Source organism: Jaculus jaculus, chromosome X (assembly GCF_020740685.1).
Source record: "Jaculus jaculus isolate mJacJac1 chromosome X, mJacJac1.mat.Y.cur, whole genome shotgun sequence".
Classification (NCBI taxonomy): Eukaryota; Metazoa; Chordata; class Mammalia; order Rodentia; family Dipodidae; genus Jaculus; species Jaculus jaculus.
In genome coordinates this window covers 5,987,060-6,012,953 of record NC_059125.1, presented here as the reverse complement: position 1 = coordinate 6,012,953, position 25,894 = coordinate 5,987,060, and the positions used below count along the sequence as shown (strand labels likewise).

At 40.8% G+C, this 25,894-nt stretch overlaps 1 protein-coding gene across 4 annotated transcripts in view; it reads left to right on the top strand.

The window, feature by feature from the left end:
• Positions 1 to 25,894, top strand: part of Reps2 (RALBP1 associated Eps domain containing 2) — a 293,602-nt gene that overhangs the window by 132,431 nt on the left and 135,277 nt on the right. For all 4 annotated transcript variants that reach the window (XM_045140337.1, XM_045140334.1, XM_045140335.1 and 1 more), the window contains exons 6-7: positions 18,611 to 18,749; positions 25,279 to 25,342. In XM_045140337.1, coding sequence (XP_044996272.1) covers positions 18,611 to 18,749; positions 25,279 to 25,342 — 203 coding nt within the window. The remainder of the gene's footprint in view (positions 1 to 18,610; positions 18,750 to 25,278; positions 25,343 to 25,894) is intronic.

Sequence of the window (25,894 nt, the reverse complement as noted above, 5' to 3'; positions counted from 1 at the left end):
GAGAGGAGAGGACCAACACCTGGAGGTTGTCTTCTAATAACCCATTAAGTGCCAGCTACTGTGGCGAGGATAAAAAAATGAGGCATAGTACTAGAATTTCCCACCCTCTTGGAGCTTTCAGGCTATTGCAGGAGATGGCTATTAACCAAGTCATTGCAGTTAACTTACAGTTATTTTATGTGATGTGAATGGAAATTATACTACACTTTGAAAATGAAAAATGAGAGTGGGGTATGGCCTCGCCTTCCAGGCAGAGGCTGGTCGAGGAAAGCTTCTGTGAATTAGACATCTGAGTTCAAGTGCAAAAGTGCCAGGAGTCCTAACCAGCTGAGGGCGTGGGGATGGGGCCAGATAAGAAGCTAGACTACATATACAAAGACATTTTTGTGTAGTTAACATTTTGTACAATTACCTCTTTCAATGTTCACAGCTTCTTCTGAGGCAGTACCTCAGAAACCTGGGATCCATATATCTTTCGTGGTTGGTTCAAGGTCACCGTTAAGAAGTAGTAGGGTTGAGTTCAATCACTGGCCACCCTTTCACACAGCTGCTGGCTCAGGAACTGCATGCATAGTGAGGTCATCTTTTGAGCTATGAAACCCTGGAGGACAAACTGGTGCAGAGGAATAACCTGGTGTTTTAAGCTTGCTATTGGATACCAAAAACTGAGCTATTGAGGTAACCCACAAGTGGTGACTAAGAGTTTGATGATTTTATAACTCTGAGGCTTTGAGAAGGCTAGATATAGGTGTTTGGCAGCAATTAGCTATCAGATGTCATGACAAAGTACAGAAAAAACCAGGTTTCCTTCAGGGCCAGCCTAACGACATTGCCTGGGACAAGTTCCTTTTCTGCAGCAGTGATCTCTGGATGGTTTTCACAGTACGTTATAACAGTCAGCCGGTCTGATTTTCTTACTGTTGACTTGGCATTGGTGACGATCCTCCCACCACCTGTCTGAAACATGGCCTTCTGTTCAGGATGAGAGCAAGGGGACTTTCTTGCCCAGGATAGCAGCCTGTGATTTTCATGGCTCATGTATTTTTCTTTCCTCACTTCTTAGGTTTCCTTCTTATGCCTGTCAGCTTGATTTGGCTGGACTCCATGTTCCAGAAAGCAAAATGCCAACTTAAGTTAGTCATGGCGATGGGGGGATTTGAAGTGAAGGCTCTTGGTGGTGAGGGATTAGTATTTGTTGCACACAGTGCTAGGCTAGGTGGGGTGACTAATTCTCCTCATGCTGCTAGTTCCTGTGTTGATAGCAATCTATTCTCTGTTCTAGCTTCTTTAGGGGCTTCCTGCTTCATTAGAAAAGGGCATGGAATTTGCATTCTGATCTTTAGGGGCCCATGGCCAGTGTTCATGGACTTGGCATTGTAGAGGTATCTATGCTAAATTAAGGTTTTAAACTTCAGAATGAGTAGCCATTTTCCTTAATGTTCTAAGAATTTTCTTTTACTTAAAAGTATTTTACTTATTTATTGATGAGAGAGAGAGAGAGAGAGAGCATGCCAGAGGCAGATAGAGAAAGAATGGCTATACTAGGACATCTAGCCAATGTGAACAAACTCCAGATGCATGCGCCACCTTGTCCATCTGGCTTTACGTGGTCACTGGGGAATCAAACATGGGTCCTTAGGCTTTGCAGGCAAGTGCCTTAAACTGCTAAACCATCTCTCCAGCCCCAGTATTTTGAGAATTTTATTTTTGTTTTATTATTACATTTTTTTCATTAAGATTTCAGGTACTGGACTGGGGAGATGGCTCAGTGATTTAAAAACATTTATCATGCAAGCTTGCAGACCATAGTTCAGATCCCTAGACCCCACATCAAGCCAAGTAGTACATGTGTCTATAATTCCAAACATGCCTTGCCTATGGCAATGGGAGGCAGAGTCAGGAGAATCCTAAAGCTTGTGGGCCAGCGAGTATGACATCAGCAGTGCCACACAAAAAGAGCAACCCTGTTTTGAACAAGGTAGAAAGAGAAGACCAACACCCCAAAGTTGTCTTCTGACCTCCACTTGTGTGCTGCAGTATGTTCACACATCACTCGCACCCAGACACATGTGTACACACACACAGCACCTCGTTTTTCAAATAATTACATTGTGCGTTGGTAGATGGTTTGTGTAGGAATTTGCCTTCCTCCTGTTTTACCTGCTACCGGATGTGAAAAGGTCACTTTGTGGCTTGCTTCCCTCCCAAGTTATCCTAAATATCTAGACCACGTGCTTCCTCATTTTGCTGGCGTAGGCTTTAGGATTATGCCTTCGGCTCCCACCCTTCTTCGCTTATTTTTCATCCTATTTTTCCAGGTTAATTAAACTCTAAATTTTGTTACGTCTGTGTGTCATTTGCTTTCTTGTTGGTTTTGGTACCAACTTATTTCCCGAAATGCTCTTGTTGTTGATGTACGTGATGCTTCACTCTCTTGCTTCTTGTGGCTCCTGTTTCTGTGACTACTTCTCCTGAAAATTCTTTCTAGGCCTTTCTCTGCCTATCCCCTATCATTGTGATCTTTAGTCTCACTTTACTTACTGCTCATTAGGTATGTGGAGCCTGATGATCATGTATCTCCATCTGCCAGACATCCTTACTCAGATGTTCCATTGTAACTTTCAGTTAGCTTGTCTTTGCCACAGAATCTTCTCCTGGCTCCTTTATCCAGGAGCATGTGCCAAAATGTTGGTCATTATCTTTGAGTCCCCCTTCACCTGTCATGTCCATTTATGGCCATCTCACTTTCCAAATGACTCTCGTCTGTATCCCACTTTACGTCTTGCTCCAGGCAATTATCTGTACTCCTGCATCTGTTATATCATTCCCTGACTTACGTTCTTCCATCCATTATCCTCACTGCAGACACAATGACCTTAAAGGCACAAATAGGAAAGTGATATAAACATTAAAAAATGTATGACTGTTTCACAACATCACATAATGCTCATTCATATGGACTTTTTTTTTTTTTTTGAGATACGGTTCCATTTTATCTCAGGCTGACCTGGCACACAATTTGTAGTCCCAGGCTGGTTTTAAACTCACAACAATCGTCCTACCTCTGCCTCCTGAGTGCTGGGATTAAATATGTGTGCCAGCCCACCTGGCTAATATGGACACTTTTTTTAAAAAATTATTTATTTATTTGAGAGCGACAGACACAGAGAGAAAGACAGATAGAGGGGGAGAGAGAGAATGGGTGCACCAGGGCTTCCAGCCTCTGCAAACGAACTCCAGACGCGTGCGCCCCCTTGTGCATCTGGCTAACGTGGGACCTGGGGAACCGAGCCTTGAACCGGGGTCCTTAGGCTTCACAGGCAAGCGCTTAACCGCTAAGCAATCTCTCCAGCCCTAATATAGACACTTTTATGTTTTGGGGAATTCGTAGAAGAGTGAGCAGAAAGAAGGTAAGAGCCACAGGGTGGGAAGGAACATCCAGAGACATAGCCCTCCCCGCAAGGGCAGACTGCTACTCTCACAACTTATAACCTGTAACTACATGGTAAATACCACCAGTCTCACTAAGGAGGGGGTGGTGGAGTGGGGGCAGGGAGGAGGAAAATGGTGGTACTAGCATATGATATGTCCACACAGAGTTTCGACTTAATAAAAAAAAAAACAAATAAATTTAGTTCTCTCCACCAAATGTGCTCACTCCACTGTCTTTGACTTTGTCATTCTCTGCTCATGTTTCTTACCTCACCATCCAATTTTCTAGGCTCAGCTTTCCGGCTCTTGTATTGTTTGGCTGCTGTTTACCTCTTTAGCCACAGTAGCTCACTGCTTCTCTCTTTCCACACTGCTCATAAAGAGCTCTTGGTTATTTCCCATATGGTTATTGTTCTTTAATGGGAACATTGGTCTTTACCTTTGTGTTTGCCATCTTTGTTCTTTTCTTTATCTCAGTTTTATGCTCCTCCCCCACACTGATAGCATGAAGCATGAGTGTTTTAACTATTTTCTTGTGTATATGATATTTATACTTCTTTCTTAAAAATGGTTTATCAGTCATTTGAAAATTTATCCATTAAACTCAGATGACTAGAAGTCTGATCATTACTGATTTCCTATGTCAGAGGCCACCCAGATTTTTGTATTGTTCCCAGAACATCTTACACAGATGTAAATAAAGGTATATGAACACACTTACTATATACATACATACCTACAAACATACATAGATACAGACATACCAGGTTTGACAAATGAAATTTCCTTTCAATTAGATCTGACTAAAAAATAATCATCTACTGGGCATGGTGGCACATGCTTTTAGTCCCAGCACTCGGGAGGCAGAGGTAGGAGGATCAATGTGAGTTCAAGGCCACCCTGAGACTACATAATAAATTCCAGGTCAGCCTGGGCTACAGCGAGACCCTACCTCAAAAGAACAAAACCCAAAATTATCTTCTGTTTTATAAAACCTTCACTTTTTAAAAATATTTTTTGTTCATTTTTTATTTATTCGAGAGCGACAGACACAGAGAGAAAGACAGATAGAGGGAGAGAGAGAGAATGGGCGCGCCAGGGCTTCCAGTCACTGCAAACAAACTCCAGATGCATGCGCCCCCTTGTACATCTGGCTAACGTGGGACCTGGGGAACCGAGCCTCGAACCGGGGTCCATAGGCTTCTCAGGCGAGCGCTTAACCACTAAGCCATCTCTCCAGCCCAAACCTTCACTTTTTTGTGTGTATGTATGTATGATGTGTGTGCATGTGTTATGTGTATGTTTGCCTGTGTGTGGATATGCATGTATGCACATTTGTGTGCATGAGTGTTTGTGTGTGTGTGTGTGTGTGCCAGAGGTAGACCCTCAGCACTGGGGTTACAGGAATGTGTGACCATACTTGGTTTTTTACATTGGTTCTGGAGATCAAATTCAGGTTTCCATGCTTGTGCAGCAAGTGTTCTTACCTGCAGAGCCATCTGCAATGAAAGAATTATGAAAACAAGTATTCAGAAAGCACAGAATCAAAAGTGTCTCTCCCATTCTATCTCTGGCCACCCATCTCAAAGACATCTAATATGACCCATTTCTTTTGTATACTTTATTTAAAATATCTTATTGTATATAATATGTGAATTTTATTCATATATAGATATAGGTAATGTATGCAAAGTATGTATTTCAACCTTTTACCCATATGATGGTCTATTATATATCTGTTATATACTCAGAATTTTTTACCTAAAGGTAGCTTTAATAACATTCCATAATATTTTACATATAGAAAATGCTTTGCTTTTTTATATTTTTTAATATTTTATTTTTATTTATTTATTTGTTTGACAGAAAGATGGAGGGAGAGAGGGAGAGAGAGAAAGAGAGAGAGAGAGGGGGAGGGAGAGAAAATGGGCGTGCCAGGGCCTCCAGCCATTACAAACGAACTCCAGATGTGTGTGCCCCCTGGTGCATCTGGCTAATGTGGGTCTTGGGGAATCAAACCTGGGTCCCCTGGCTTTTCAGGCAAACGCCTTCACCGCTAAGCCATCTCTTGCTCTTTTTTGTATTTTTACATAGTATTTTGTGTGCATTTTGCACAAATTGTTTAACCATCCCACCTTTGGCATCTTGTCCTTACAATTATAGTATTGTTTGTGGATTGCTTCCTAGAAATGTTATCTTGGGTTAAAAATGCATACATTTTGGTCATTTTTATAAGAATTGTCAAATAGTTTATACATGTGCCATCAGTATGTAAAATGTCTCTTTCCTGATACTCTTGCGGAGTCAACAAATTTATGTACCTTTGTCAATCTAGTAGGTAAAAGTGAATCTATTAGTGAAGTGTAATATCCTCATGTTGTGGGTTCTTCCTAAAATGACCTGTACTGTGAATTATTTCTTAATACCCTATGCCCTTTTCTCTTTTGTGTTACTTATGTTTGCTTATTGGTTTGCCATTCTTAAGCCTGAAACCAGAAGCAAGTAGCTATGTGTAGGTTGTGGGCTCCTAAGATGTTTGAAGGAGCTTAGGGCTTGGCATCAGCTATTAAACCCTTTTCCCTACATAAGTGTTTAATTTGGGTTAAAGTTCAAGAGTCTATCATGGTGGGAAAAGTTATGACAGGAGCAGGAAGCTTGCTCTCATAATCACCTCAGCAGGGAGGAAGTAGAGAGAAAAAACAGCAAGCAGGGCTCACCCCTTGTGACGTACTTCCTCTAGCAAGGCTCCACCTCCTAAAGGTTTCACAGCCTTCTTCTTTTTTTTTTTTTTTTTTTTTTTGGTTTTTCGAGGTAGGGTCTCACTCTGGTCCAGGCTGACCTGGAATTAACTCTGTAGTCTCAGGGTGGCCTTGAACTCATGGCGATCCTCCTACCTCTGCCTCCCAAGTGCTGGGATTAAAGGCGTGCGCCACCACGCCCGGCTCACAGCCTTCTTAAATAGCACCACCTGCTGGACACCAATGTGCAAATTTTATATAGGTGTACCTGTCTGTGCCTTACTTTTGACTTCAGATACTGTTTTCAGGTCTCTAGATGAATATTTATATCACCGTTTAAGCAGTAAAGATTTTTGTGAGAAGCCAGAAGTATTGGCTCATGGCTATCATTGCAGTAGTGGATAGGAAGATCACTATGAGGTCAAAACCAGTTTGGGCCAGTGTTGTATTACCTTCACATTGCAGGGTCAGGACACTCTATCAAAAGCAGCTGACAGGAGGAAAGGGTTCATTTCAGCTTACAATCTGGAGGGGAAGCTTTATGATGACAGGGAAAAACATGGCATGAGCGGAGGCTGGCCATCAGTGTTGCCACAGTAGGTGGAAGATAGCAGCAGGAGGGTGAGCTGGGCTGTAACATTCCAAAGCTTGCTCCCTGCAACACACCTTCTCCAGCAAGGCTCCACCTCCCATATTGCTACCAGCATTCAAAACACATGAGTTTATATGGGACCCCTGATTCAGACTAACCCAGCTACAGAATAAATTGCTTCCTGTGTCTTTCACCAAGCAACTTGGTTCTGAGTCATGCTTCCACGAGCATGTTTGTTTAGTGGAACTTAAGTCACGTTCAGGATCCTAGCAGCAATGGTGTGGTATATATGTGAGTATAGAGTTTAGCCAGCCAGCCTGTGCAGTGCAGGGGGAGAAATGATTTTGAGTGATCCCATCTGCCACATGTCACATGGAGAGGAGACATACTTGGACTAAAAGAAAGCTGGTATGGCTATCCAGAGCCTGGAGTGGGAGGTAAATGAAGCTGGAGATCAAGACAGGGCCATATGGGCCTTAGATTTGTCTTTAGGTGGGAAGCTGATGGCTCAGAAATTAACTTGTTAATAAGTGACCATCCCAAATTTGAATTCACGTCTGTTTGCCTCCAGAACCCATGTTTTACTGTCACTTTCAATCTATAGCCTAATTCTCTGAAGTACTCTTTGTATTCACTCTGAATTCTTGGTGCATCTGTTTCCCATCTGGTTTTGGGCTCCCGTGAGTGGGAAAGGGAGGACATCCTGGAGAAGGGACAGGCAGCCTTGACCTGACCTTCAGGGACGGGGGTGGGAACACCCATGCAGTATTTCTGGAAGTCTGAGGCCTTATCTTCATACTGTTCATTTCTTATTTTCTCCTTGACCTCTTCTCTAAGCAATAAGAAAACTGACAATTACAAAGGGAAAATTCCTTCTTGAGTAGTAGACCTTGACTTTTGGTGGAAGAATTGTACAAAGTAGTCACTAAGAAACATTTCCTTTGTTTACCAAATTATGTTAGTGGCATATACTAAAATAATAGTAGAAAATAATTAAGTATCTGTATTGCAGACTATGTACAGGATTCTTTCATGATGTGAAAATATGCCAGGTGCTTCTTACATGCAAAATTTATGTGATAAATACAAGGTGCTTTGTATAATTTAATAGTCTGCAAATTACATCTGAATTATCAGGTTGTATGTAGGAAGGAATAGTCATTCACACCTCAATAGCAGATCATCAGTCTATAAAATTGACAATTGATTTCGATATTGCCATACAGATCTTTCTGAAAAGGATACAAATTGTTATTGTAGGATGGATGAATAGTAAGACGAGATAACCATAGAGGTTGATGAACAAGATTACATGTTCTGGATGAGTTTATATTCCATCTCTTCCACTTTCCAAGTGTGTGGTCTTAGTAAATTACTTCCCTTGCTTAATACTCAGTTTCCTGTTCTGTCAATTGAGAATAATGGGACCTACTTTGCAGAGTTCTTGGAAAGATAACAATAGATCATGTGTATTAGGTATTTACAGTGCCTGCCACTTAGCAAAGCTTTTATATCTATGGTGATATTTTTTAAAATTTAGTATATCTTTCTTTATAAGTAACAATTGTATTGTAGCATGTTAGATGTGAGAGATTCCTCCAGCTTGACAACCTTCTAAACTGGTGAAATTAGATCCCTAAATCAGTTTGGTACTATGTAGTTAAAGTTAACTATTTTCTCTCTCTCTCTTTCTTTCTCTCTCTCTGTCTTTTGAGACTGGGTCTCATGTAACCCAGACTGACCTTGAACTTGTTGTGTGGCCAAAAATCTTCTTTCTTTTCTTTTCTTTTTTGTTTGTTTATTTTTATTTACTTATTTGAGATTGACAGACAGAGAGAGAAAGAGGCAGATAGACACAGAGAATGGGTGCACCAGGGCTTCCAGCCACTGCAAACAAACTCCAGACACATGCACCCCCTTGTGCATCTGGCTGACGTGGGTCCTGGGGAACTGAGCCTTGAACCAGGGTCCTTAGGCTTCACAGGCAAGCGCTTAACCTCTAAGCCATCTCTTCAGCCCCCCAAAATGTTCTTGAACTCAAAATTTACTTCCCAAGTGCTGAAATAACAGGCCTGTACAAATACCTGGCTGATAAAGACATCTCTGTGAATTTATTTCCATGAAAATGATAAAGTTCAGTTACTTTATTGGGATTTAATTTAAACTAAATTTTTACTACAGACAACATCATAAGTTATTTATTGCAAATTCCTATGAATTTATAATTGTTTAAAAATAAAAAGTAGGGCTGGAGAGATGGCTTAGCGGTTAAGCGCTTGCCTGTGAAGCCTAAGGACCCCGGTTCGAGGCTCGGTTCCCCAGGTCCCACGTTAGCCAGATGCACAAGGGGGCGCACGCGTCTGGAGTTCGTTTGCAGAGGCTGGAAGCCCTGGCGCGCCCATTCTTTCTCTCTCCCCCTATCTGTCTTTCTCTCTGTGTCTGTCACTCTCAAATAAATAAATAAAAAATGAACAAAAAAATATTTAAAAAAAAAATAAAAAAAAAATAATAAAAAGTAAAGATGGTGGCATAGGTACCATGCCAAAGCAGCCTGGGGTGGGGTGGGGGGGCAAAAAACCTCAGCAAAATACACACTTTTACTAAAAAGTGAGGTGTATAGGAAATTGAAACGGCAGCAGAGTAGGAGAGATCCAGAGTATCCAGAGCCCGCATGAGCTGGCAGAAGCGACCCCGGCAGGCTCGGGAACCACGGCGCCAGCGGTGGTGGTGGTGGCACACCAGAAAGCCACCAGGCTCAGCTTGAGCTGCAGGAAAAACCAGGTGAGGGGAGTTTCCACTCACACCGGAGCTCTCTGCAAAGTCAAGAAACGTGAAGGGAGAGTGGCAATGAACAATGGAGGAGCAGATCACAAGGTAGAAGAACACGTGGAACAGGGAGAGAACTAGAGCAGCAGTGGAAGCCTCCCCTCCCCCACCGCCAATGCAAACAGAGCAGTGGTCCAGGGACCCAGCCACGCAAACTTGAACCAACAGCGGGACCCAAGCAGGAGCAGAGGTAACTGGGATTACACCAGGGAAGGATCTCACCTGGTCACAAGCTGACTTGGAACCCTCAACAGATCAGAAATCTGTTGTCAGGATTAAGGGTGTGGGTGGGACACCACACACCCTAAGGGACAATTAGAGGATCTGGATGTCATAATACCTACTCTTGGATACATACTCAGCTGTTTTTCATTGAAAGTGTGCATTGTTTAGTTAAATTTTAGAAACTATTTATATTTGGTTCCACTCAGCCTACTTGAATACTCTCATAGCAAGCAAACCCAACACCTAGGGTCACTTTTGTAGATACTCTGAGAGTCTTGAGTGCCACACCTAATGCCTTAAGCACCTATCCTGAAGTTATACAACATCAGATTGACTGATACATCTAATAATACCCAGCTAACTAGAAAATTCAATCATTAAATAATCCAGGATGCAAAAATATATACATTATAATACAAGAAACACCAAAAATCAAGACAATATAAATTCACCAGAAGTATTAATGCATCAGAAATGACCTCCAGTGAGAACGAGTTAGAAGAAATGCCTGAGAAAGATTTCAAAAGAATGATTATAAATATGTTCAAAGAAGTCAAAGAATAAATCAAAGGAATGAAAGAGGAAATCAAAGGAATCAAAGAAAACACAGGACACCAATTTAATGAAATAAAGAGGTCAATACTAGACATAAATAAGGAAATAGAAATAATAAAGATAAACCAGGCAGAATTACTAGCAATGAAGAACACAGTTAATGAAATAAAAAAAACCTCTGTAGAAAATCTCACCAGTAGAATGGATGAAGGAGAGGACAGAATATCTAAGCTAGAAGACCAGGTGGCAGATCTAATACAGTCCAACAAAGAGAAAGACAAACTAATAGACAAGTATGAGTGGGAATTTCAAGATATTTGGGACACTATGAAAAGATCAAATATAAGAATTCAGGGCATAGTAGAAGGAGAAGAATTCCACTCCAAAGGCATAGTAGGCGTCTTCAACAAAATCATAGAAGAAAATTTCCCCCAAATTGGGAAAGAGGTGCCAATGCAGATACAGGAAGCCTTTAGAACCCCAGCCAGACAAAACCTGGAAAGAACCTCTCCTCGCCATATTATAATCAAACTACCAAACACACAAACCAAAGAAAAAATATTGAAAGCAGAGAGAAAAATTAAGTTACCTACAAAGACAAGCCTATCAGGATTACAGCAGATTACTCAACTCAAACTTTAAAAGCCAGAAGGGCTTGGAATGATATATTCCAAGTCTTGAAAGATAACAACTGTCAACCAACGTTACTTTATCCATCCATTCAGATAGACAGAGAAATACGGACATTCCACGACAAAAGCAAGCTAAAGGAGTATTTGAAGACAAAAGCAGCTCTACAGAAAATGCTTGATAGAATCCTCCATGCTGAAGAAAAAGAAAAGCACACATATAAGAAACCGGGAAAAACCAAACAATACTCAAATACTAGTTAACACAAGAGAGCAAAGGTAAAACTGGAAGAACTACAAAAAAAAGGCAAAAAAAAAAAAGTAAAAAAGAATTAAATAAAAAGAACCTTCTCCCTCCATAGGTAAGTTGAAAATGGCTCACCTTTTATAGTGTCAGTGACATTGTTTGATAAATGCATATAAATTTCAGCTTCACTCATTATAGGAGAGTTCATGTTAACCTTTCTGCCTTGTGAAGTGGAGGTTGACAGTCTGTGCAATTACTTGTTTATTTGTTCACTCATTTAGCAAATACTCATTGAGCATTTCCCAGGTGTGAGGTACTTTTATCAGGCCCCGGGGAAATAGCAGTAATCAGAACAAAATGTCTTGCACTCATAGGCCTTATGGAGGGGAGAATTGAGAGAGAAAATAAGTATGACTTATTGAGCGAAATGCAGAAGATTTTACTGTTAAGGCAGATTTACTGAGCTCTATCACCTTTTGTAGTTCCGTTTCTTCATTTCTCACTTAAATATTTCCCCCATAGTTTCATCCTAACCCAGTTTTCTTTTAGATCCTATCCATCTTCCTTTGGGATCTCCTTCAAACCCATGAAAGATAGACTGTATTTACCAAACATAAATGATTACTGTATGAATCAGTGTCGTGTTCATACAAGTAGTCTACATGGACAATCAGATTATAATAGGAAAGTTGTTTGAACCCAGAATGTCATTAGATGGCCAAACTGATAAAACTGTTAGTCTCAGTTTTCACTTTCAGTGCAGGATTAGCTGGGCCATTGGGACAGATCTTGTGTTCCTTTTGGCCTTGCTTGAAAGATAAGTTATGGGGAGGGAGAGTCAATATGACAAATGTGTCCCACATTAGGGGCATGTCTGCTACAATATTTCTCACTCACCTAGCAGTTTGGCCAACAACCTTGCCTGGTGATTCATATACCAGCACTCCTGTCCTACACCTCTTTCCTCCATTTAGTGGGCAGATGGGCCAAAGCATAGAGAAGTGCCACACTCAGAACTGAAGCTGGTCACTGATGCTCACGTCGTCATGGCTACAACTCAGTCACAAGGCTACATGTAACTACAACAGAGGGTAGCTACTCAATGATACCTTTACACTTGGCATAAGGGGGGAGTTGTCAGAGAATTCCACTATAATCCTACATTTCAGCCCAACCCATCACTTGCCTCAATGACCTTTTCTGTGTGCTATGACTGAGCAATTCTTGACCTTTTCTATAACTTGAATCAGATGATTTTAATGTGATTGCTTAGTTTCTTTTAGGCAGGTTAATATTCACTTTGGTGACCAAATAGTCTCATCAGCCATTCTTTCTTCAGAGTATTAAGTCCCCTGGCATCTTTGTTTATGATCTTATGTATTGACAAGCGATCATGCTATGATAGTTTTATTTCCAAAATATTTTTGGAAATGGACCTCACATATTCCCGGTGTGTTTGGTATGAGCTTTCGCTTGTGCTCCAAAAGGATACTGTTCTCAGATCATGATGCCCTCACAGGTGATATGGCTGGACTTTCAGGCAGCAACATTTATAGAAGGCCTCCAGAGTGGAATTGTGTTCTAAATAGAAATGTCCAGTAGTTGAAACAGTGTATACAAACTTACCACATTTTCCTAGAGAATACTTTCTTGAAATTCATATTACTCACCTTTGCATGACTTTTTAAGATAATTTGAGGGTAAATATCACCTTTTGGGATTTTGTTAGTATTACTTTTTAATGAGTCTTTTGAAGTTTCTTTCAGTATAAATAGCCATTTCCCCTAGAGATAAAAACTTGAAGCACCAAATATTTGCATTTTACTTGAAACAAAAACAACGGGCTGAATGTTTTAAATGTAAGCAAATCTAATTCTCCCGTGTTTAGGGAAACTGTGTAATGAACCATATGTTTGTAGCTTTATAGACAGCTGTGGAAGATTTTTCTCTCTCTAATCATTCTTTTTGTGCTGTTTTTGAGACAGGACCTCATATATGTGTGTGTGTGTGTGTGTGTGTGTGTGTGTGTGTGTGTGTGTGTGTGTGTATGTATACATACATACATACATACATACATACATACACACACACACTTAGAAAACATTGGCAGAGCTCAAAACTGGTATCAAGTAGCAAATATCTCTAGTCATTCAACCAATAGAGCTGGTGTTGAACTGGGGATGCCTGTTAAGGTCAATTCAAAAGCAGCACCATTCTGGTTTTGTGTGGATGGCTCAGGCTCCACAGAATGTTCACCTCTACTTCTCAGCCTTTGTAATTAGCTATTCTTTGTCTGATCACTGTTCAGATTTCTACCTATGATGTTGTGGTTGATATGAAGGTCAGTTCCTTCATATCTGGTCCTGCAGTGAGTGGCTTGGCCCCTAGTTTGCTGATTAAAATGTAGTGAAGTACCATTTAGTGCTAGGTCTTTAGCCGACAACCTCAGGTCACTGAGATGAACTTCCAGACCAGGCACAGTGATGGAGGAAGGGATATTTATTGAAGCTTACAGATCCAGGGGAAGTTCCAGAATGGCAGAAGAGGCTGGCCCACTTTCACAGGTCTGTGCTGAGAGAGAAGCCACCAACAACTCCATAAGCAAGTACACTCCTGGAACTCCAGTCAAAGCTCCTGCATTTTGCATATGTTTAGGCTGGACTTCCAGTCCACTCCATACCTTAGGGCCGGACCCTAGGACCCACCCACCGTGGCACTTCCTCCAGCCAGGTGGCTTCAGAACTAAATGACAAACTTGAATAAAATCTTGAAGACATTGAAGGCCATTCATTCAAACTACTACAGTGTGCTTTCCACTGCTAGGGACTATTACGTTTTCCTCTCCTATCTCCCTCTTAGCCCTCCTTACCTGTGGTCCATATTTGTGTCTGCCTGGATTGTCAATATGGTTGTAACTGGTCTCCTAGACTTCTGGTCTTTCCCACTTGATTCTCACTGAAGTGATCTTTCTGTAACTGGAATCTGATTTTCCTGTTTAATATTATCTGTGTCTCCCTAGTGTCTTTGAGATACAGTCTAAGCCTGTTAACTATGGGTTCTTTATTCTCTTTGGATTATATTGAAGTAACTCCATTAATATCCATGATGCCCTGCCAGCAGATTCTGTCTCTTTGTAGCCCAAGGGAACCACTTTGAGGAGATGGCCATTTTCACTTATGTTTTGCAGATGCCACTCCTTTTGCTTGCTTTAATCTGCATGTACTATGGCATTGCTTCTTAAACTTAAGGGTGCTTTGAATCATCTGTTTAGGTCACCTCATCCTATACCCCATTCACACTTGTCTAGAAAAAGGCTACTAACTAATACCTGCTATGCCTATGTGTTAAAAGTCTTAAGATATCAAATGAGGTAGTATGAGAAATGCTATACAAGTATCAGAGCATTCTATGAATTTATGGTATGAACTACTGGGCAATAGTAATTTCCTGAGCATTTATAAGTGGCTTTATTTATATTTCATAGGAGGTCAGTATGAAAGCAATATATTGATTGCTAATGACCAAAAACCACATAGATCCAACCCAGATTTTTGTTTTTTTTTGGTAAGGAACAGCCTCTTTACTAGGTGTGTCCTCACTTGCCATTTCTTCCAGCAATATTTAGTCTCATTTTCCAGATCTTTCCAAAGCCTCATCCCTTAGTCCAAAGTTCTAGATGCCAAAATGATATATATTACTTCAGTGATGGTATCTCAAGGTTATATCACAGTGCAAAATTTTATGTAGTCCTCTTTCCTGTCCAAACCCTGTCTGAGAAGAGACAGATGTTTTCAGGGAGCATTAAGTTCTGGAATGGTATGGGGAAGGGGGATGTTGAAGGAGGAGATGGTTGACTTTCCTAGGGATGGAGGGAATAACACTTTCTCATTGTTCCATTCTTTGATAGTGTGCTTGGAAACAAGTATACAATATGATGACTGCTTTCTAGCAAAACTCCTCTTTTTCCTATCTCCTTTTGTCCTAAAATCTATCCTGTGTGCACCTCTTGGTTCTATGAAAATGGTCCTTGGCAATGGCACCATGGTCTTAGGGCAGACAGGAAAGATGGATCTAATCCCCAGCTGGTCCCCTTGCATCACCATTTTTGTTTCAGTCCTCAAAGCCTGACATAGCTTTTGTTTACTACTATACTGCTTCTCTGGATTTCTGAGCTTTGAAATCTTCAAATTTGTCGTGTCTGCCCTCTAGTGACAGGTCTGATGCACCACTTTATTACCTGATGATATACCACAACAGTTCTCATCACTCAGCTTTATTTACTACCTACCCCCAGCTCATTCATGTGATACTGACAGGCTAAGTGATATTGACTTGCCACTCAAGTAGAGCTGGAAGACATTGGATTTGAATCTGAGCTTTTGGCTCTTGGATTTACACAGTGTAAGTGCAATGGAAAAAAAAAATGAGCTGGGTGTGGTGGCACATGCCCATAAATCTAGCTAGTACTTAGGGGTCTGAGGCAGGTGTACTGCTGTGTGTTTGAGGCCAGCCCAGGCTGCAGTTTGGGACTCTAGCTAAAAAATAAAACCACAAAAATTATATGATTATAGCTATTATAGCGTGGTTTCTATACAGTTTAAAAAGAATCCATCCCCCAACCCACACACATGTAGGCTGCCCAGAGCCAGTAGTCTGCCCCAGCAGAGTCCCATGGTGAGCTTGCGTTCAGCTCCCCCTGCCCAATCTAGATGCATGTAGGCTACCTGGAGCCCATGGCCTATCCCAGCACCATCCTCCCCCAACCCTGGTGAGCTCATGTCTGACTTGGGCTTACTCTAAATCTAGAAGCGTGTAGACTACCCAAAGAAGTCCTGACCCAGGCCCAGTGAGTTTATGGTTACCTCCTTCCTCTCCTGAACCCAGAATCTTGTCTGTTAAGGTAGCAGTCCTGGCCTTAGCCCACCCTGGATCCCCAGTGGAGCTGCTATTCCTATATGTATGGCAAGACAATGGAATTATCTCCAGATGGGCAAGCTGCAATGCAAAATATGTAACCAAGGAGCCAAGGCAAGATATCCTCACCAAGAATGCCTTGTCCCATAGTTGAAGCTTCCAGTGAAAACTACTTAGAGAAAACTACAAAGAGTTCCAAAAAAATGACTATGATAAATATATATAATAAACTAAATGAGAGTATGAACAAATGATCAAATGAAATTCAGTAAAGCGCAGTTAACTAAAATAACTCAATAGGCATCTGAATAACTCAACGAAGGCATGAACACATGCCTGAATGAATTACAAAAGAACAATTCAGTCATTAGTGAAAAGTCAAACCAAGAAAGGAAGGTGGAACTCAATAAAGAGAGACATTGAAGAAAAACAAAACAGAAAGACATATGAAATAACTGAATTAAGAGCCTCCTAAGAAAGCCAGACCAATAGAAAAGACCATGTGGAGGATAGAATATTGGAACTTTAGGACAAGACAGAGAAATTGGGTCAGGATGCCAAGATCTTTGATAAATTCAGAACAAAAACATAGATGAGTACAATATGAGAGAAATGCTGGACACCTTAAAAAGACCAAATGTTCAAATTATGGACATACAAGAAAGATAAGAACTTCAGCTTAATTAGATAGAAAGTATGATCAATAAAATGATAGAAAACTTTCCAAATCTTGTAAAAGACAGACCCCTTCAGGTACCAGAGTCATTCAGAACCACATAGGCAGAACCAGAAAAGAAATTCCCCATGATATCTTATAGTTAAAATACTAAACACAGAAAATGAAGAAAAGGGTACTGAAAGTTGCAGTTGAGAAATAGCTCATCACTTATAAAGGTAATCTTATCAGAGTGATAGCTGATTTCACAGTAGAAACTTTAAAAGCTAGAAGGGCTGGCTTGCCATGGGGTATTCTTAGCATTGAAAGATCATGGCTGCCAACCCAAACTACTGCAGCCTGAAAAATTATCCCTCATAATAGGAGTAAGAAAAACTTTGCATGATAAAAGCTGGCTATATGAATGTATGAGCACTAAGCCAGTTTTATAGAGACTACTGGGTAGAATACTTCACACTAAAGAAAACAAGCATATTTAAGAGGCTTTAGGAGGAGAAAATCAATAATCTCTATGCATGATGTCTCAACCCGTGGCTCTTACAATCTTTCCATCCCCTCTTCCATAAAATTTCCTGAGCTGTGTTGGGTGTGCTTTAAATCTACTGTAGTGATGAACTCTTGGGAGCCTCTGGATCTCTGCTTTGGTAGGTTTTGAGTATCCTCAGGGTCTGTCTCCCTGATTGTCACCCTGGCACTGATTGTCAGGTTCAGTGTGGAAGCAGCGCTCTTGCTCATCTCCCCAGTTCCTCTGTGGAGTCAGCTCTGGCTCGGCTGAAGTGCGAGGATAGTTTATCTCCTCCAGTCTCACTACCTTCTGAAAAAGAACAGATTCTCCAACGGAGAGTGAAGTCAGCATAGTTTAACTGGGATAAGTATTATTAATTTAAGGAGAATTTGATGTCTGTAACCTCTCTTTTAGCCAAAGACTAATGAAAGCTTGACACTGGACAACATAATCTTTGTCTACATAGGATTCTGATCTGGTTCCCAATTCCAGATATGGGTTCCTTTATACTGAGTGGATCTCTTAAGCCTATGAGGAAGCTACTGGTTTCCCACTAAGGCTGTGTGTCACTATTGCACTGGCGTTTACATCGTGTCAGGGTGTTTGCTTCTGAGTAGCTTAGACTACTGGTTGCTCAGACCATAGTTGGCCAATTTCCCCCAGTAGCTCATGTAGTGTTTTCAAGCACTAGAAAGGCTAACTAGGGACTGGCTGTCTTCTGCATTCCATCCAGGATTCTCCATGCTCTGTGTTAGCAGCATATGGTGTCTTCAGCAATAGGTTCTTACCTTTTGCCTCAGCCAGGTAATCAAGTGCTTTGACAGAAACCTGTCTTGCTTTGGGGGATCTTGAAGGTCTCTCCAATCAATAGCTCATTATGGGTAGTAACTGGCAGTTACAGGTCAGAGACAAAAAAAAAAAAAAAAGGAAAAAAAAGAAGGCTAGATTTCATCCTGCCCTCTCCAAGGCCCTTCTTTTCAGGTACTTTATTGTCTTTTTAACTCAATTTTTAACACATTGGAAAATGTTCTGTCATTAATCAAGTGTTAAGTATTTCATTTGTACTCCTATTTGAAGAATACAAAGATACATAAAGCTTGATGTCTGTTATTTCAGTTTATGTTATATCTATAGTCTTATTATAAGACATTAATATTTATTCTCTTGATGAAACTCTCAAGAGAAATAGATAACTTCCTTGTTGTTTAAGTTTTATACTTTAGCTCATAAAAAGAAGATTCTTTGAGCATTTCTTTTTTTTATTTTTGAAGTCATTTTCAGTGGAGAGAGAACTGCAGGATAACAACAGTAATTACCCAGATGAACCCTGGAGGATAACAGAAGAACAGCGGGAGTACTATATCAACCAGTTCCGATCCCTTCAACCAGACCCCAGTTCCTTCATTTCAGGTGAGAGAACATGGTGTCCTCAAATAGTGCTCTTGTGTGAATAATAGGAAACTTACATACAATGAAATATGACAATTTGTCTTTCTCTAAGATGTAGTTTCTTTTCTTTTCCGTTTTAAAAATTTCTTTAATTTCAATGACCACATTCATTCTTTCCCTCCCTCCCGCTCTCCTTCCCTTTCTTCCTTCTATTTTGTTTTTAAAGTAATGTCTCCCTTTAGCCCAGGCATACCTGGAATTCACTATGTAGTCTCTGGCTGGCATCAAACTCACAGCAGTTCTCCCACTTCAGCCTCCCAAGTGCTGGGATTACAGGTGTGTGCCACCACACCTGACTTTCAGTTCCATTTTTTTGCCATTTGTATGTATGCAGAAGGTGGTTTACTTGTATAGAGGCCAGAAGAAGGCTTGATCCATGTCCTCCTCTAGTGCTCTTCCACTTAATTCCTTGACATGCACTTTTTCACAGCTCCTGAAGGAAACTGGTAATTTTTCAGTTAAACCTGCTGAACAGTGAGCTTCAGTGATTGTCCTGTTCTCTATCCATCCCAGCTGGAATTACAGGCATGTGAAACCATGCCAAGTTTTAATCTTTTTTTTTTTTTTTGGTTTTTCAAGGTAGGGTCTCACTCTAGCCCAGGCTGACCTGGAATTCACTATGGAGTCTCAGGGTGGCCTCGAACTCATGGAGATCCTCCTACCTCTGCCTCCTGAGTGCTGGGATTAAAGGCATGCATCACTACGCTTAGCTCAAGTTTTAAAATTTTAATTGAAAACTTCCATAAATATAGACACTATACCATTATAATAATCCCCTCCCATGATACCACTTCCCCTCCCCAAGCCTCCCTCCACTGTACCCCTTCTTCTTTCTAGTTTTCTCCCTCCTATTATACAGGTCTACTGTAGGTAGTGTCAACCACTGTGAGCTTTGTGTCTGGAAGATAGCACATATAAACAGTCGTCCCCTTTCTTTGGGGATGACTCTTGGCTCTTATACTCTTTCTGCTACCTCATTCACAATGGTCCCTGAGCCTTGGAAAGTGTGGTAGAGATGTCTCACTTAGTACTGAATACTCTACTGTTACTTCTTATCACTGTGGTGGGTTTTTAATCACCCCAGTAGTCACTGTCATCTGAAAAGAGAAGCTTCTCTAGCTAAAAGTGAGAGTAGCATTAATATGTGGGCATAAACATAGTGTTTAGAGTTTGGTGGGCATAATATACACATTTAACAGACAACAGTAGTAGTTTCTTTCCTAGAGCTTATGACCTTCCTATCCATGGGCTTCTGAGTAGGCTTTTACTGTCAGACATGAATTCCCACCTCCACCCCCAACCCAAGCAGGTCTCCAGTCTAATCAGAGAGCAGTTGTTTTCTCCCATAACAGAATGCCACCATTGCACCAGTTGGAACATTTGGCCTGGCTGGTGGGCTATAAGGTTTGCAGGGTCTATTGCTGGTTAAGACAGTTGATGACTTCTCTCCTACAAAAAGCTGCATGTTGCATAGTTCTTTCTAGTACCCTGACAGCTGACAGCTATTAAACATGGAGGAGGTTTGCAGCTCAGCTCCAGCTTGCTTTCTCAGTGACCTGCAACTCAAGCATGTAGAGTCTTCAGCAATAGGGTCTAACCATGCCCAGAATTTTATGTGGGTGCTGGAGACTGAACTCAGTTCTTCATTGGCAATTGCTTTTTCCTGGTGAACCATTTCCCCAGCCCTGAAGGTCAAATTTCTTATCAAGTATAAATCATGCAGAAAAATGGTAATGACATTGGGAAATTATACTTCTGTTTAAAAGGGTAAAGTGGGGCTGGAGAGATGGCTTAGCGGTTAAGCGCTTGCCTGTGAAGCCTAAGGACCCCGGTTCGAGGCTCGGTTCCCCAGGTCCCACGTTAGCCAGATGCACAGGGGGGCGCACGCGTCTGGAGTTCGTTTGCAGAGGCTGGAAGCCCTGGCGCGCCCATTCTCTCTCTCTCCCTCTATCTGTCTTTCTCTGTGTCTGTTGCTCTCAAATAAATAAATAAAAAATATTTAAAAAAAAAAAAAAAAAGGGTAAAGTGAGCCGGGCGTGGTGGCGCATGCCTTTAATCCCAGCACTAGGGAGGCAGAGGTAGGAGGATCGCCGTGAGTTCAAGGCCACCCTGAGACTACATAGTGAATTCCAGGTCAGCCTGAGCCAGAGTGAGACCCTACCTCGAAAAACCAAAAAAATAAATAAATAAATAAAATAATAATAATAAAAAAAATAAATAAAAGGGTAAAGTGGAAATTTGAAGGAACCTGGTCCAGACCCTGTACTTTAGTCAGTAAGGTGGCTTCTTGAAATGGTAAATTGTCACACTAGGGGGACACCTTAAATTGCTTACTAATTATATTGCACTTAGAGCAAGGACAGAGTGCAGCCTTCTACCACGGTTGTTCTTATGTTTTATATTCCCTGCAAGTTCAAGTTTATGCTCACTTTTTTTTTTTTTGGCTCAAGGTTTTTTTTTTCCTGGTTAAGATATGGGAAGAAAATTGGCTTGTATTTTCCTTCATATCAGTTCTTCTGTGTTCCCTTCAGCTATATGCATTTCTATTTGTTCTCATATAAAGTTCTGACTGAACGAAGTTGACTTAATCCCTAAATTGCCTACATTTTACCAGACAGAGGACTAAACTAGAAGTGAAATAGAGCTTAGAAAAAAATTCATAAAACTTTCTCCTTATACTAAATTTTCAAAGAATAGCAAATATATTCTTGATAATTTTAACCTGACAGTGAAGTGTGGACTAAGACAGGTTTTCTTCTATGAAGTAAAGTGTGCAGTTGAGCTATACGTGTGTGTGTGTGTGTATGTATATATGTGTGTGTATATATATATATGTATAAAACATATATATATATATATATATATATATATATATATATATATATATATGCCAACATCATTTTTTCTGATTGGAGGTAATGACTTTGTGGAAGGGAGAATACTGTACATATAACAATGTTATTATCATGATTTAGATAAGCCAACTAGAAACCCAAATTGTATACATTGACTACTAGCTAATCTTACCCTTTGCTCAAGTGAGTTTCTCTATAACATATTCAGAGATATTTAGCCAAATATACACAGATACTTGTTGAAAAGGTTTTGATTTTCTTTTAATTTGTTTTATTTTACAGAATTTAAAATATAGCTACAACTATAGTAGCTAGTATAACACATCCCTAGGTAGACACACCAAAAATTTTATCTGTATTCCATCACAGCCCACATTATTTTAAAATATGATTGCCAGGCCATTTTCTTTGAAAATATTGCAGGGTGTACCTTAAAGATAAGTTCTTTAACAAAAAGCAAAACATAATCACAGGCTAGGGGGATGGGTCAGTGTAAAAACACTTGTTGCTCAAGCTGGAGTACCCAGGTTTGATCCCCAGGCCCTACGGAGAAAGGAGCTGTGGTGGGCTTCTATAATCCCAAACCATTAACTCTGATGGTGAGATGAGAGGTGGAGACAGAAGAATTTCCTGGAAGCTCATGGTAAGTGGAGCAAAGAACAATAGAGAGAATCCAGACCCAGAAATTCTACTGCAAATGAGGTAGACAGGCGAAGACTAACCCAAAAGTTGTCCTTTGTCCTCTACATGCATGTTGTGACATGTGCATTCTTATGCACATACATTAGCAAGCACACGCACAAATAATTTAAAAAAAAATTTTTTTTGGTACTTTTATTTATTTGAGAGCGACAGAGCGAGAAAGAGGCAGATAGAGAGAATGGGCGCGCCAGGGTCTCCAGCCACTGCAAACGAACTCCAGACGCATGCGCCCCCTTGTGCATCTGGTTAACGTGGGTCCTGGGGAATTGAGCCTTGAACCGAGGTCCTTAGGCTTCACAGGCAAGCAATTAACTGCTACGCCATCTCTCCAGCCCACAAATAAAATTTTTTATAATGACTAAAAAAAAATAACTCACTGGCACATGTGAACAAACCCCCACAAATTCCCTAACATCATCAAGTCTTCATTGTTTAATTTTCTATGTCCTTTCAAATTCTATTTTGTGGTTGGAGAGATGTTTCAGTAGTCAATTCCCAGCACCCATGTAAATGCCAAGGTGATGGTGTGCCTATAACCGAGACTGGGAAGGAAGAGACAAGAAGATCCCTGGAGCTTGCTAGCCAGCTAGTCTAGCTAAATCAGTTAGCTGTAAGTCTAGTAAGAGACCATATCTCAAAAATAAGGTGGAGAGTCACTGAGGAAGACATCTGATGTCCATCTCTGGCTTCCATACATAGGTACATACACTTGTATGTGCTTCTGCCCACACAGTAATCCATAAATACACAAACATGCACACCACACACATGCAAAAGAAAGATCAGTTTGATCACGATGAAGAGGTTCATAAATTGCAATTAGTTGATGTGTCTTTTAAAATAAACATCTTGACTGAAATATATAATTCATACACCATAAAATCCACCAGGTAAAGTGTGCAGTTCAATGGTTTTAGTGCATCCAGGAACTATATTCACAATCTTGAGTTCCAAATCTTTCTATCACCTTCATGTAAACCCCCTAATTACTAGCAGTTATTCCCTATTCTTACCCTCTCCTCCTCCTAGTCCTAGGTAATCATTAGTCTACTTTCTCTCTGTTTACATTTATCTATTCTGAGCTTTTAATCAAAATGAAACCTCTTTTTATGGTGCTTCAGAGGTGGAGCTGGAGTGAAAGTTCCTGCACATGGTTTGGACTTCCTGGTTGGTCATCAGAGGAGCCACTTAGGTTTTCTCTTCAGTATCCTTTAGCTGGTAGCAACTGTTAGCTGTTGCTTGCCAGTGGCCTCCACTTAACTCCTGTCAGACACTATGATATAATAATGTACTGTGTGAAGGCCAGGGCAAATCTCTAGCTAGGGATTTGGGTCTAGTGTACTTTGAAGAGAGAGGATACAGAGCCAAAACAAAGGCTGAGAAGAGAAGAGGACATCTTTATGTCTTTATACCTGTAGAATACTGGGAAATAGGCTTGCATGGTGGTTCTGGCAAAAAGTCATGTGCTAGCATTGTTTACAGGATGCTTTTGGGAAGCAGGCACATTGATTTATTCGTACTTTGCCTTTAATCTTTAAAAAAGAATATGTGTTACTTTAGGATCCATTATAGTCCTTTTTTGAGAGGGGGGGGAGAGTGGGTATTCTGATAGTCCTGGGGATGGTTACTCCAAGCTTTGTATATGCTTGGCAAATGTTCTATCACTTAGCTTAAACCACATTCCTATTGCATTGTCTTAAAGCCAATTAGGGGCTAGAGAGATGGCTTAGCAGTTAAGGCATTTGTCTGCAAAGCCAAAGGACCTAGGTTCAATTCCCCAGGACCCACATTAGCTGGATGCACAAGGGGATGCATGCATCTAGAGTTCATTTGTAGTGGCTGGAAGCCCTGGAGTGTCCATTCTCTCTCTTTTCATTCCTCCCTCCCTCCCTCCCTCCCTCCCTCCCTCCCTCCCTCCCTCCCTCCCTCTCTCTCTCTCTCTCTCTCTCTCTCTCTCTCTCTCTCTCTCTGTGTGTGTGCTCTGTGTGTGTGTGTGTCTGCCTCTTTCCCTCTCTCAAATAAATAAATAAAATTAAAGCCCATTAGAACACGTGAACTTGCTATGGAAGACTTTTGACTTTGGCCATTTAGGAAAAAAAAAAACAAAACTTGGGGCTTTGGATTAACTGTTCTTTGTATTAGAATTGAGGCCTTTGAAGCAGGGTGTGGTGGTGGCTCATGCCTTTAATCCTAGTGAGGCTGACTAGAAGGATTGTCACGAGTATTAGGTCAGTCTGGACTAGAGTGAGACCCTGCCTCAAACAACAGTAACAACAACAAAACAACAAACAAACAAACAAAGAAAATAATTGAGGCTTTGAATTGTGAAACTATGGAGAGCTGAAGATTTGAGTCTCTATGAAGACATAGCATTTCTAGTACTGATGGGACTTGCAGTATATAACCTACAATGGGTTGCTTACCTAATTTTAGTCAATAGGGGAAAAGTTACAATGAATAAAGAAAGATTTCTGCATCAATTCCTCAAACAGCTGTCAAAAAATGTTACCAAAAATCTGCCCAACAGGATGTACCTCTGGTAGGATTAATGGTACTGATTTCTTCTTTTATAGTTTTCTACCTTTTGCAGAGTATTGCTAAAACTGAAACAGAAATTTCTGTGGTTTGCATCTGTCACAAGCATTATGCTACTGGTTCTTTTGCCCTATGCTAAATTCTTTCAAGGCTGTTAATGCATTGCTTTTTATTTTTATTCTACTTTATTTATTTTTACAATTCTGGGAATGAAACTTTGGATCTCATGGGTGCTAGGCAAGCCATATGCTACTTTCAGTCCCATGATTTGTGGTTGTTTTGAGGAATAAACATGTGTGGCTATGTGGTATAGATTGCTGCATGATTTCCTTACACCTAAATGTAAAGGCTGCTCTAGATAAATAACTAATGGCTTATTTAACAATGCCTCTTGACAGGGCCCGTGGCCAAGAACTTCTTCACCAAATCGAAGCTTTCCATTCCAGAACTCTCTTATATATGGTGAGTGCAATTACTGCCAAATACTGTAATGGTATCATACATACTTATCTTTTTGGCCTTTTTGAAAGTTTCATTTTTTTTATGGTGTTGCGTTTGTTTGAGACAGTCTTTTTAGTCCAGGCTGACCTGGAACTCACTGTGTAGCCCAGTCTCTGAGAGTGAGAGAGTGAGAGCGAGAGAGCGAGAGAGAGAACACGTGTTTCCTGTGTGCACACATATGGAATCCAGAGGAGGGTTCAGATGTCCTCCTCTATCACTCTTCCACCTTATTTCCTTGACACAGGACCTCTAAGTGACCCTGGAGCTTGTGTTGTTTTTCAGTTAGACTGGCTCACCAGCAAGCCCCAGTGATCTTTCTGTCTTGGCCCCACTCAGCTGGGGTTACAGGCATGCGATGTCACACCCAGCTGAGATCCCACTCGGGCCCTCATGCTTGCACAGCAAACACTGTTACTTACCAAGCCATCTCCGCAGCACTTTTACTTTTTCATTATTGTTTTGTTTTTCAATGCTGGGGGTCAAATCCAGACCCTCAAGCTCGCCAGCTTATCA